We start from the raw sequence: 13,964 nt of genomic DNA, 5'->3' as shown, positions 1-13,964 counted from the left end.
TCTCTCTCTCTCTCGCTCTCTCTCGCTCTCTCTCGCTCTCTCTCTCTCTCTCTCTCTCTCTCTTTCTTTCTCTCTCACTCTCTCTCTCTCTCTCTCACTATCTCTCTAGCCCAGCATCTGAACTACTGTGTTCTAGAAGAATCAGCTGTGTATAAATAATTCACATTGAGAAGTAGTTTCTAGTCAATGAGTACATAGACTGACCTGCTGGCTGGCTGGCTGGCTGACTAGCTGACTGGCTGACTAGCTGGCTGGCTGACTGGCAGATTGACTGGTGTAAGACGGATGAGGCAGCCACAGGATATATGCTACTGCCCTCATTTAAGTTTACAGGGAGGAAGAAAACACACACACACACACACACACAAACATGCACGCTCTATCCTAGTTCGCACTCCTTCAATTCAAAGACACATCAATGTCACAGAAAACCACAGAGCAGCTCATCTAACCACTCATCCATACTGCAGGATTTGATTATAATGACTTGGTTCGACAATAATGACCAAACACTCTGAGCATCTCTACCGCAGCAGCACACGATTTCTCTCCTTCCAATTGGCTGTGGTGTGATTTGTCCTCTCAGTGGATTATAACTGAACTGTATTATCTGAGTGTTTATTGTTCATTGTTCCTTCCTCCTCCCCTGACATGTCTGCCTGATGGTGAAGATCCCGGTTTCGTCCCAAATGGCAACCTATTCCCTACATAATGCACTACTTTTGACCAGGGCCCTATATGAGCTGTGGTCAAAAGTAGTGCACTATATAGGGAATAGGGTACCATTTGGGATGAAACCCTGTTAGTGGGTTTGTCCTGCATCATTAGGGGTAAAACACTTTAACAGAATGATGAGTTTCTGTGAAGTCATGTGATGGGGTTGAAGTAGATCGATAAAGATTTTTGTAGAATTCATCAGCGATTGCACAGAGATAATTGCCCCCCTTGTTTCCCAGATTTGTTGAATGATGATAGTGAAAGTGGTTGAGCTAATTTGTGGTCAGAATTGAATCATTACTGATATTGTGGGTTTCTATCCGCAGCAGTTGAATTCTGAACTGTGGCACAGGGATTGGTTGTGTACCACTTGTTCTACAGTATGAATAGATACAGCAAGGATAGGTCTGTTCTGAGTCCTGCGCTTTTCATCCTCACCAATCACCTGGTGTGGTGTTTATGTGAGTGAAAGCCATGTGACATTCTCTGTAGATTAGTGTTGGAGGTAATGTTGATGATAAGCCACTTCCTCTCTGATTGGGACTGAAGCCTGGCCTGTAAATAATAATAGTCTCATTAAGAGACTGCATGTAATATTTGGTTCTGAGATGAAGTTGATAACGCCCATAGGGATATATAATATGAGGATCATCAGCATCAATGGAGCTTTTTGCCCTTGCCTCCAGAAATTTGTTCTTAATGCAAGTTAGGGGACTTTCTGAATTCCATTTTTTATTTAACTAGGCAAGTCAGTTAAGAACAAATTCTTATTTACAATGACGGCCTAACCCGGACGACGCTGGGCCAACTGTACGCCGTCCTATGGGACTCCCAATCACAGCCGGTTGTGATACAGCCTGGATTTGAACCAGGATGTCTGTAGTGACGTCTCTAGCACTGAGATGCAGTGCCTTAGACCACTGCGCCACTCTGGAATAACCAGTCTCCCTGACCTAAGTTTTGGTTTGACAATAAATATGCATTCGAAAAGCCTTAGAGAATAGCCTAATGATAAGACATATTTCACTCACATTCCCTGTTAATCAGAGGAGGCTGGTGGGAGGAGCTGTAGGAGGACCGGCTCATTGTAATGCCTGGAATGGAATTAAGGGAATGGTATACAAACAAATCAAACATATGGAAACCATATTCCATTCCAGCCATTACAATGAGCATGTCCTCCTATGGATCCTCCCACCAGCCTCCTCTGCTGTTAATACTTTAATGTCTTTTAGCCTAGAAATGGCTTAGGCTACAAGTTGTGGTATGAATGAACATAAATAATTTCAGTGTGTGTGTGTGTGTGTGTGTGTGTGAGGAACGTTAATAATGTGTACGTGTGTGTGTGTGTGTGTGTGTGTGTGTGTGTGTGTGTGTGTGTGTGTGTGTGTGTGTGAGAGAGAGAGAGAATTAGCGCACACGGACATGGATCGTGTAGGGAGGGGACAAGCGAGCAACTCACATAACAGCGCATTGTATATAGCTGCATCCCGCGGATGCACGTGGGGATGTACATCTGCAAGAGCGGATAGAAGAGTAGGGACCAAGCGAATTAGACGTTCTTCTGCATGCAGCCTCGGCGCAAACAAGAAGCTTGGAGAAAAACGAAAGCGCGTGTAAACGCTAATTAACGCCTTTTTATTAGCCCGAACTGTTTCTAAGGGGACTCCTTATGAATCCATGCAGTTAGCTAATCACACCAGATCACATACGGAACACCATCTGTTCGTTTTCGAGCGACAATAGTTTGTTCAGCCAGACGCGGACGGTTCAATCAGTCTCTCCTAGATTCAGTGGACTGCGCTTCGTCGGTGGACTGATGATCTTATGTGGGCTACACAGCCGTGGACTCATGTTTTGAAACAATGGGCCAATGCACTAGGTTGAATGTGTTGCTGTAACGTCCGTGGATGATGGCAGGGGTACACGCTTCCGAGGCTGTGTCGGGACATTTGCTAAATCCTACCATTGCATCCTCTCCGGCACAGGACGCGACACAAATAGCGGGGTTGAACAACAATGACGCCACCGTGCTGCCTCCGACTGGCACCCGGGCATACCTGGACATTTCGGCGGCTGCCTTTGCTCACGGGCACCCGGTCTATGGGGCGGAGGGAGTTTACACCAACGGAAGGTACATGGACCACGGGAGTCCTCGGACTGGCAGCAGCAGCCGTGACAATTCAGCCGAAAGGAGTCATGGAGGCGTGAACACACCTTGCGGCATTATGAAGGTTGGTTTGTTTTCATAAAGCCTACTTTATCATGGCACGTCAATCATAGGAAGCTCTTGAAGGTTGCATTAATGAGGGAATCATTATCTCACAGCTCACGCAAAACCACACGAAGCCTTCAGGTAGCCAGTGACTAGCCCTCATTGTGATTCATTCTATTGTTATGGACCCAGGGTGAGGTGAACTGTTTGTTAGTGACAAAGCTGTAAAAATAACACTAAAGGATGCTGAGTTGTTACTGTGTAACAAACGGGTGGTCTAGTGCAGGGTAAACATTTTGCTGAGGGAAATGTTATGATGTGGTCTATCAATCGCAGTTAGGCTACACGTCTCAGAAACAGTTACAATGTTACAAAGAAGGCAGGACTAACTGATCCAATGCTCTGAAGTTTGCGCGATTTTCTTCTTCATGCCTTGAGGTGCTGGTGGTGCGGGAAGCTGCTGCGTCTGGTTCTGCTGCAAGGTTATAGGTCACCAAAGGTGAAATAAAGGTTGTCCTCTGGTATGAGCGCAGCTAAAGGACGCGTCTTAACAGTTACGACATTCCCTCCCTGGATAGTAAAAAAATGCCTCTGTAGTCGAACTACCTTACTGTTCCAATAGACTTGTAAATAGAGTACTATGTAAAAGCAAAACTGGCAATGCTAATTAAGTCGTACGCAAAACGTGTTTGTTGACCGTTAAGATGAGGCCTAGCCACAAAATCTGGGCTCCTCAAGGGAATTTCGAACATAAATGATAGACCTAGATATTACGGAGAACATGTCTGCCTTTAGTCACTATTTCCCCCAAGTCTCATGTATCCTACTCCAGGATGTCTTCAGTCAGATGGTGTAGCAAGACAGAGACAGACAGACTGGGGGGGGGGCTTGTGGAGAAGCTCTGTGGAGGTGGGAGATTTTGGAGAGAGAGTGGCATTCTGTCATTTTGAGCCAGTTTGCTTAGCAACTGGTATAAAACCATAAAGCTGTCTATTTCTCCTGTTATTGAATTCCCTGTGGATGTGCGGGCGAACAAATCTAAACACTGCCTGCTCTCTGGTTTGATGCGCTTCTCTGAAGTGTAGGGGAATCCTTGAGAAAATGTCCCTGAGTGTTGCTTCAGGGTGTTTTACCCTGTTGATGAAAAGCAGGGCCTGTTCTTCCAGGAAATTCCATGGAATAGTATAATTCGAGGCTAAGGCCTAAATCCCTCCACTCCGAACTTCCCTCCCAAAAGAACTGGAGCCATCCATCTACTGACGTTCACAAGTTCAAACTTCATAACAGAAATATGGCAAGAATGCAGAGCGGATCATGTTGTCAACATGCTCTAGGACTTAAATCCTCTAAAGCTTATTCTCCGAATGTACTGTCCTGTTCATACGGCATTGTATTGTTATACTTATAAGGCTTTGTTGCAATATTTCTTGCGATGCACATAGTGATTAACATGTTTAGAGTTTTCTTCTGTAAGTCAGCTCAGCTGTGTGGCAACTTTGATCTCTCTCCAACTGTTGCTATTGGAAGGACCAGGATGTACTATCAAAGAAGCTGGAAAAGTAGAACCAGTAAAGAAGACTCATTCCTTCGCTAGAGTAATACATCTGTAATGTAGAGACTGCCTCCACCCGGTCGGATAAGAGTTAATTGTCCGCATGGGTTACGTGATTCACGTCGAGGAAAGTTCACCACTGGATTTAGGGTCAACACTTTGAAGGCCAGGCGTGAAATGCCAGTTGACAGACAACACACCGTAGGTTCTGAGTGTGTGACTCTGTCAGGCTTGCGTGTGATAACCCAATTAGATAACCATGTCCTCTTTCAGCAGCGCATCAGAGCATCATTGTCGTTTCCTGTTCTCATTCCAATATGGATGTGTTGGTCCTACAGCACACCGACGTCCGTTTTTATTCCTGTATGTCTCCTAAAGGCCTACACGCGTCCTTGGGCGTTAAATAGTCCATCTAAAGGGTGAGTGTTCTGGAACCGCTATCGCAGAACATTTAGGGTCAGCGGTTCTTTTAGACTCTGCGGCGAATGCAGCCAAGAGGGCATGTTTATTCATAGAATCAGAGAGGAACGTCGCAACACAGTGAACTTCGTCGTCAGTCACAACATGGGGAACGCACAGATAGAGAGGGGCATGATGGGGAATCTGGGTCAGCTCTCCTGTAGTAGAGCTTGGCGATATGGACCAAAAAAATCCATATTGTGATAAATTGCCTGAATTGATGCGATGACGATAGTTAGAAGGATAGTTTCTGACATTTAATGTGCAACAAGTTTTTTTAAACGTTCCCTTTAAACTACTACTACAAGTCTGATGTTGTAGCCATCAATTGTCCCATTAACAATCACCCATATTAACACACTTATTTCATTTCAAACTTCACATTTCATAGGCTACGTATCGTAATGAACCATATCAGGAAAATGCTCGCGATAAATGATCATTTTTGGTTTATTGTCCCAGCTCTATCCTGTAGTGTGTTGTGGTGCTAGTGTAGTTCATGTGTAGTGCTGCTGGAGCTTCAGTACCCACACACACGTTTCATCAGCCTGAAACATGAGCTGAGGGGTCTGAGCGGACTAAAGGGGGGAGTGGGGTAGAGAGGCAAATGAGCAATTACAGCATTGTGCTCATTACAGAGTTATTCCGGAGGATTGAAAACAAACTCGTTATTTTTTAAACCTCCTGTTTGGACTTGACGTGTCAGTGTGTGGCATGAGGGAGCAGTGGAGAACCCATCTGTGTGTGTGTATATTGTTGAACCAGCCAAATCCTGCAAGGCTGTCACCCCCTTGGCGTGGTGAGTGAGTCTCCCATGGTGGGAGGGACGGGAGGGCTTCTAAAGTGGTTGGAGGGGACGGGGACAGGTTGACCGGGGGCTGTTCCAGTCTGTTTTTTTAAGCAGGGCTGTAGACAGCTGCAGGCTCCTGCCCTGCCTGCCTCACTTCAGCTGACTGTTGGGAAGACGGCTGCCTACCTTGCCGGCCTGCCAGCCTGCCAGCACAGACCGAGAGGGATAGGAAGGATCTTCCCCCAGCACTGTTGTGACCAAAATGGGTTTCTTTATCCCTCCCTCCCTCTATTGCACGCTCTGAGGGGTTTTTGACCTCTGGAGCAAATAAAAGGTCAAAGTCTTATCCAGAGCGGTTACTGGAAGGATGAACATTGTCAGCATGACAAAAGCAGAGCGAAAACATGACGGGATAAAATAATAACAGATGTTCTACAGAGTAATACACAGAAACTTAACCACAGGGCTTTGTGGTCACGGAGCTAGCTGTTGAGACCTACCATATAGCCCAACTGCATGCCACCACACCCCTCCCCTCCCTCTCTTCACCAACTCCTCGCCCCCCAGTCCCCAGTCATGTCACTGAGGGGCAGGTCATCAGCTCATCCTGTCATTTATTAAACCCCTTTCCCCTTTATTAACCCAGTGTGTCCTACTTCTGGTTGGCTAACAGTCTGGCTAACGGTAATTCAGCTCTCTATCCTGTACCAGTCCTGGTCACATGGCTCTATAATACATTAGTCAAGCACTCAGAGAGTGTGAGAGTGAGATTAGTTCTCTGTGTGACTCTCTATCTCTCTCCCCTTCTCTCTATCTCTCTCTTTGATAGAGAGAGATATGTGTCTGTTATAGAGATGGAGAGGGGATATTTTTTAAATAGATGGCGACATTCTACAATGATGTTTTAATGCATGTTTTGGATAGGCGGTATCAGAAGAACTCTGATTTGAGTGCAGCAGTCTTACTTACTCCTTTAAATCTAGGTCATATCTAAATCCAGCTCCAGTCGCGTTCAAGGAAAGAGATGATTCTAGGTTATACATATAGAAAGGAATCTCATTCTCAATCGAGCGTAGACTCTGAGGTGCGTCTGTCAAACCATTCCCCTTGTTCTGGTGGTGTGGTGGGGGAAATTCCGTTCTCGACCTTTACCCAATAACCACTCCTTGGCTTTGGATAAAACCCCACCTCCACCCCCTCCAGTCATTAAATACATAAAGCCCTTATAAATTTACCCAGATGTCTCATAGTCTTTATCTAGTTCGGCAGTGCCAGAAATTCCCCCGAGCCCCAGATTGAGCCCAGTGCTGCCCTGGGAAAACATGGAATTCTTTCCCCAAATGTTGAATCCTGGGATTTACTTCATCCACACCAGGATCGGAGAACTCAGTCAGATCCTTCTCAAATACCACTGATTACATGCTGATGGATCCCATTGGTACCGCTTGGCGTGCGGTAGCAGAGAGAGCAGTCAATGACTTGAGTGGCTGGAGTCTTTAACAATTTCTAGAGTCTTCCTCTGACACCGCCTGGTATAGAGGTCCTGGATGGTAGGGAGCTCAGCCCCAGTGATGTACTGGGCCATATGCACTACCCTCTGTAGCGCCGTGCGGTTGGATGCCAAGCAGATGCCATACCAAGCGGTGTTGCGGCCAGTCAAGATGCTCTCAATGATTCTGAATATTAAAGAGCACAGTTAATGTCTCCACATCTCCATCACTATGATAGACCACCCAGAGACATCATGGAAATGAAGTTGTCACAGTCTCACTCTGGACAGAGGACTATGAGGTGAAGGGGAGGCAAAGGATGAGGAAGGGGATGGGGGGTAGATGAAGATGGATTTGGATCACGGCAGGTGGATATGCATGCTCAGTCTTCTGGGACTCTCTTGGCTGTTGATCTCCAAGCAGCCATCTGTGAAACGCACACATTTCAAATGCTTTATTTGGATCCAAAATGAGACATTGACATGCAAAGGTCCAACATATTGCATAAGTCATGCACGTGCACGAGCACACCTATCCAATCCTCCTCTCATCCCAAGTTAAAACAATCAACACTAACAGCAGGAAACCAAAAACTCTTGGACATCAAGTTAGATTTTTGGAGGTAAAATATTATGATAAATGTAAAGTAAATAGCGTGTACTCTTTGTTCAAAGTCCATAATGCTTGAGTCCATATTGTGGATCACGAGCACAAATACTAGCGAATGCCCATCCTCCTATCCCAGTTGAAAGCACTGTTCGAACAGCAAACAGATTTCTCTGACTGGCATTTTCTCAAGCACTTCTTTTCTTGCCAATTCCTTTGAAGACCGATGCCTCCTAAGGTCCAATGTGAGGGTTTCCCGAATATTTTAGTACCTCACAAATAAACTCATCTTAGCCGCTCAAACACACAGAAGCATTTGGTCTCTTTTGTCTGTCCCATACGGGCAGTGAAGCTTCATGCTAAAGATCCCTGTTTGGTCCTAAACTATTTACTGTGGCACCAGGCCAGGGCTTCAGAGCAGAACTCTTGTAACAGTACTGAGAGAAGAGTGAGTGGTAGAACCATGCTCTTGTTTCATGGGGGGGCTCTCCTTAATTTGTTATTACATATCTTTCCTTTTATCTGTTTCGTTTGGGGATAATGACTTGTGCTAAGTGAACAGGAACCTCAATCAGCTGTGTGTGAAATTGGGGCCCAGATTTTTTTTTTTAAATAGCTTTTTGAAAATAGGTCTCAATGTTAATGAAATGTGGCTGTCTGATGTGAGAAGTGAAGCGGTATTTTGGTTTTAGAGTCGTTCACAGGGTGATCTACCGATCTGAGGGTTAATTGCTCCACTCGGGCCATTTGAAATGGAGAAGTAACGATGAGTAATATTCAGACTTTATCCGCTCAATATTTCCCTGGGCCATTTGGGCCACTATGGTGCTGGTGTGATGAATGAATGTGGCGGTATCGTTGCAGCAACCGCCACTCCGATAGTCTCTTGTCATCTGACATGTCGTTTGGTGGCCTTTCAGATCTCACTTACCCCTCTCTGACTGAAGTGACTTCCTTTGATTGGATGTCTAGCTCTTCTTTTTGTTCTGAGTTTTGACTGAAGGAAAGACATGGAAAACAGAGAGAATAAAAAATATGCCAATAAAAGGATATGATGGTCGATATGCTGAAGTACAACAATGAATAGAAACCAAATGTCTTTTCATTGTCATTTTAAAATATCAAATATGTATGACAAAGATGAGAATCCGAATTGGGAATCGTCAGAAAGAATTTCCAATAAGGTATTTTTCAGAAGGTTGTCCTCCGGAAGGTTTTGTGACCTCTTAACAGTTTTAGCTTCTTCTCCCAAAGTGTTCATCTCTAGCATTACTTCTGATCGAACAGGGGTTAACTAACCTTTGATGTTTCACCCTCCCCTTCACACACTGTCCTCCATTGCCCTCAGTTGCATAATGTCAGTGTATTTGATGGAATGTTGTCTAGAGATCCAAAATCACTCGAGAGCCCATTCAATGGGGGCCACGCCCCCCTCTCTTTTTCTCTCTCCCCTCACCCAAGACTGGCACCTTTAAGTATCCAATCCCCCCATTAAGATGCCATTGGAGGAGGCCTGAAATCCTGAAACTCCAGCTTCAGTCTAATCCCACTAACCAGATTTAAGGAACGGAAAAATAAACACTTTCTGTTTCAGAGTTTTTTATTCTTTCCCCCTTAATTAAAGTGGTAGAAATGAGAGAATAACAGGTAAAACCACAGTGATTCCTCCTGGATTACCTGGCTGTGTTTGGGGAAGCAGCTGATCTGTTTGATTTGGCCAGCGGTGGACAATGTCTACATGTCCACACCACTGCATTCATATCTCCCTTGTTACCTCCTCTCTACTCCTCCCCAGGTGTTTTCGTTGTTACTAGTCCACTGAATAAACCAGCTCTGCACTTCCTTCAGGCAGTAAAGGATAGGGGGAAGGGGGAGAAGAAAGTGGGGAGAGAAATGGTGAAACTGAATACTCCCAGTCATTCCACAACAGGAAGTGAGCTCAGCATCAGCTTTTAGATTGTGGTTAGTCAAGGTGCAGCACACATCGGCTAGTCGAGCGGTATTAGCGCTAGCCACCAAAACAAAGGAAAATTACCTCAGCATTCAGCAATGTGGGCCAGATATATTCTTGAAATCTGCTACTCTACAAACATACTGTAGTAGTCTGAGACATACTGAAAGCGAATCATAATGAGCTGAGAAAAAAGGTCATAATAGAACGCAGCCACACCTTAACTAACCACAACAGGAAGGAGGAAGTGAGGTCGCTGACCTTTGTCCCTCTTGACCCTGTGGTTGAGTTTCTGTGTGGCGAGCCAGGAGCCAGGGGATGATAAGCAGTGAGGGAGGGAGCTGAGTGTTAGAGTGTTAATTTTTTTACACCTTTATTTAACTAGGCAAGTCAGATTAAGAACACATTCTTATTTTCAATGACGGCCTAGGAACGGGGGTTAACTGCCTTGTTCAGGGGGGATTCGGGGATTCGTTTTTGCAACCTTCCGGTTACTAGTCCAACGCTCTAACCACCTGCCATACATTGCACTCCACGAGGAGCCTGCATGGCAGGCTGACTACCTGTTATGCGAGGGCAGCAAGAAGCCAAGGTAAGTTGCTAGCTAGCGTTAAACTTATCTTATAAAAAACTATCAATCTTAACATAATCACTAGTTAACTACACATGGTTGATGATATTACTAGTTTATCTAACGTGTCCTGCGTTGCATATAATCGATGCGGTGCATGTTAATTTCTCATTGAATCAGAGCCTACTTCGACAAACGGGTGATGATTTAACAAGCACATTTGCGAAAAAAGCTCCGTCGTTGCACCAATGTACCTAACCATAAACATCAATGTCTTTCTTTAAAACCAATACACAAGTATATATTTTTAAACCTGTATATTTAGTTAATATTGCCTACTAACATGAGATTGTGTCACTTATCTTGCGTTCATTGCACGTAGTCAGGGTATATGCAACAGTTTGGGCCGCCTGGCTCGTTGCGAACTAATTTGCCAGAATTTTACGTAATTATGACATAACATTGAAGGTTGTGCAATGTAACAGGAATATTTAGACTTAGGGATGCCACCCGTTAGATAAAATATGGAACGGTTCCGTATTTCACTGAAAGAAAAAACTTTTGTTTTCGAGATGATAGTTTCCGGATTCGACCATATTAATGACCTAAGGCTCGTATTTCTGTGTGTTTATTATATTATAATTAAGTCTATGATTTTATAGAGCAGACTGACTGCGCGATGGTAGGCACCAGTAGGCTCATAAGCATTCATTCAAACAGCACTTTCGTGCGTTTTGCCAGCAGCTCTTCGCTGTGCTTCAAGCATTGCGCTGTTTATGACTTCAAGCCGGGTGGGTATAATTTGTGGAATGTTCCAACAGGAATCTATTCCAAAAACTTCGTAAATAACAAGGTTGCTAAAAAACAACGCATACAAAGTTGTATAGCGGCAGAATAAGATACCGGGTAGGGAGTGGTCTATTTCATTGCGTTTTTCACTCATCACGTTTATTCCAAAAAATGTCTGTACTCACTCTGGTTGCCTATGGACAAACATTAAGAATAAGCTACGTGGTGAGTTGATGTCTATTCGGCAGCTAGTTAGCTAGGTTTGTATGCGTTGCTACTTTGTATGTGTTGTTGGTTGGCAACCTTTTACTTTACATTTTTTGGAACAGATTCCTGTTGGAACGTTCCACAAATTATACCCACCCCTTCAAGCCTATCAACTCCCAAGATTAGGCTGGTGTAACCAATGTGAAATGGCTAGCTAGTTAGCGGGGTGCGCGCTAATAGCGTTTCAAACGTCACTCGCTCTGAGACTTGGAGTAGTTGTTCCCCTTGCTCTGCATGGGTAACGCTGCTTCGAGGGTGGCTGTTGTCGATGTGTTCCTGGTTCGAGCCCAGGTAGGAGCGAGGAGAGGGACGGAAGCTATACTGTTACACTGGCAATAATAAAGTGCCTATAAGAACATCCAATAGTCAAAGGTATATGAAATACAAATCGTAGAGAGAGAAATAGTCCTATAATTTCTATAATAACTACAACCTAAAACTTCTTACCAGGGAATATTGAAGACTCATGTTAAAAGGAACCACCAGCTTTCATATGTTCCCATGTTCTGAGCAAGGCACTTAAACGTTAGCTTTCTTATATGGCACATATTGCACTTTTACTTTCTTCTCCAACACTTTGTTTTGCATTATTTAAACCAAATTGAACATGTTTCATTATTTATTTGAGGCTAAATTGATTTTATTGATGTATTATATTAAGTTAAAATAAGTGTTCATTCAGTATTGTTGTAATTGTCATTATTAAAAATAAATAAATGTAAAAAAAATCTGCCGATTAATCGGCATCGGCTTTTTCGGTCCTCTAATAATCGGCATCAGTATCGGCAGCGAAAAATTATAATCGGTCGACCTCTAGTCTGTATCTTTATCTCTACCCAGGCCTCTACCCAGTTTTCTAGCGACAGGGTAATTCTGATAGGCCCACAGTCTAGCCTGCCTAGTTCACAGTGTGGCAATTATAGTGCTTTCGTGCCCTGACACTGTCAGAGAGGACACTGCTCTAGTCAAGCTTAATAAACTTGTGTGTGTGTGTGTGTGTGTCTGCATGGTACAGAGTGTGTGTTTGCATAAGTGAGAGCTGAGAGTGAGACTTTGACATTACACACTGCCATAATGTGTTTTGCACATAACACATTGCAGTGCGGACACTTTGCCCCTGGTTAAATACAGTGATTCTGCAAGTGTGTGTTCGTCGCTTGGAACAGAGCAAGAGAGTGGAGGTGTAAACTGTCCTATAGATCAGGGACCCGTGGCTCTGCTGGTGCTGTGCTGCTTGTCTCTCTGTGCCTTCTCTGCTTCTGTGTTTTAAGAGCTGTTTCTGTGTTGCCTCTCCCGCCACATGTGGCCTCTTCAGTTCAGTTCCTCTATCCCCACACAGTGCTAAAACCCCAGTCCACAGACCTACACCAGTCAGCAGCCTATTTATAGGCTGTGGTGGGATTGTCTGCCCTAGAATAATGAGCACATATCTTTCATTTGTTCTTAGCCAACCAACCAGCATCCTCAACCAGCCCAATGTTTTGAATCAAGCCGAATGTCCTCAACCAAGTCCAACGTTGTCAACCAAGTCCCTGTGTATCTTTGTGGCTGTGAAGTGAAATGTGATGGGGTTGGTGTACCATCCTGCTTTACTCTATAGATCACAGGGCCCCTCATAGGGAGGGGCCCATCATGCAGAGGGCTCACACAGTCAGTCAGTCTATTCCAGTACTTGTGTATTTGCCCATGTGGTTGATGATTGGCAGGCCAGACCGTGCCAGCCACTCACAGATGGTGCCACGGCTTGCCTTGGCACAGATGGCAAAGAATGAGGAGGAAGAACTGGGGCTTTAAGTATAGGAGGTGTGTGTGCTTGTGTGCTCAGTCACGTGTTTCTTTAAGACATTCGTTGTCTTTCGCTAAGTGTGTGTGTTTTGTGTGTGTGTGTTTTGTGTGTGTGTGTGTGTTTGTTTTGGGTGTGTCTGTCTTTCTGGCTGTGTGTAGAGTGTCATCTGAAATGGAATTTGCCAAGCGAGCAGACAGCAATTTTTCTCAACAAGGGGAAAATTTCCCGTCCTCTGTGACAGTCGATTTGGAAACAGAAAAGAACCCGTTTGTTGCTTTGTGATGGGTTAATTATATGTCTCATTCCAATTTAGCACTTCCCTTTGGACTTGGAGTGTACGTGCATGTGTTCGTCTGTGCGCATGTGTGAGAGAGAATGAGCAGCATAGAAAAGGGGAAACCTAGTCAGTTGCGCGTTGTGTTCAACTGAAATGTGTCTTCAGCGTTTAACCCAAGCCCTCTGAATCAGTCAGGTAGGGGGGGCTGTCTTAATCAACATCAATAGCACCGGGGGAGTAGTAGTTGGGTGCTCACTGCCTTGCTCAGGGGGCAGAATGGACGATTTTTACGTTGTCGGTTTAGGGATTCAATCCAGAAACCTTCGGGTTACTGGCCCAACGCTCCTACCCTCGCCAGGCTACCTAGTATTTGATCATAGCACTGAGTCACATGTACAGCCTCATTTAACCAGGTAAGTCGACTGAGAACACATTCTCAATAGTTCTAAGGAAGAGGGATATATGAGCCAATTGGAAGCTGGGGATGATTAGGT

At 44.6% G+C, this 13,964-nt stretch overlaps 1 protein-coding gene across 1 annotated transcript in view; it reads left to right on the top strand.

Moving 5' to 3' along the window:
* Positions 1-2,146: 2,146 nt before the first annotated feature.
* The window catches only part of LOC115197982 (inactive phospholipase C-like protein 2), a 96,609-nt gene continuing 84,791 nt past the window's right edge, over positions 2,147-13,964 (top strand). Inside the window, exon 1 of the mRNA XM_029759643.1 lies at positions 2,147-2,951. Within this exon, the coding sequence (XP_029615503.1) occupies positions 2,628-2,951 (324 nt within the window). The 5' untranslated portion in view covers positions 2,147-2,627. The remainder of the gene's footprint in view (positions 2,952-13,964) is intronic.

The sequence above is a fragment of the Salmo trutta genome, chromosome 1, assembly GCF_901001165.1.
Source record: "Salmo trutta chromosome 1, fSalTru1.1, whole genome shotgun sequence".
Lineage (NCBI taxonomy): Eukaryota > Metazoa > Chordata > Actinopteri > Salmoniformes > Salmonidae > Salmo > Salmo trutta.
Note: the sequence above shows the minus strand (reverse complement) of the source record. Positions and strands in the feature narration are given on the sequence as shown.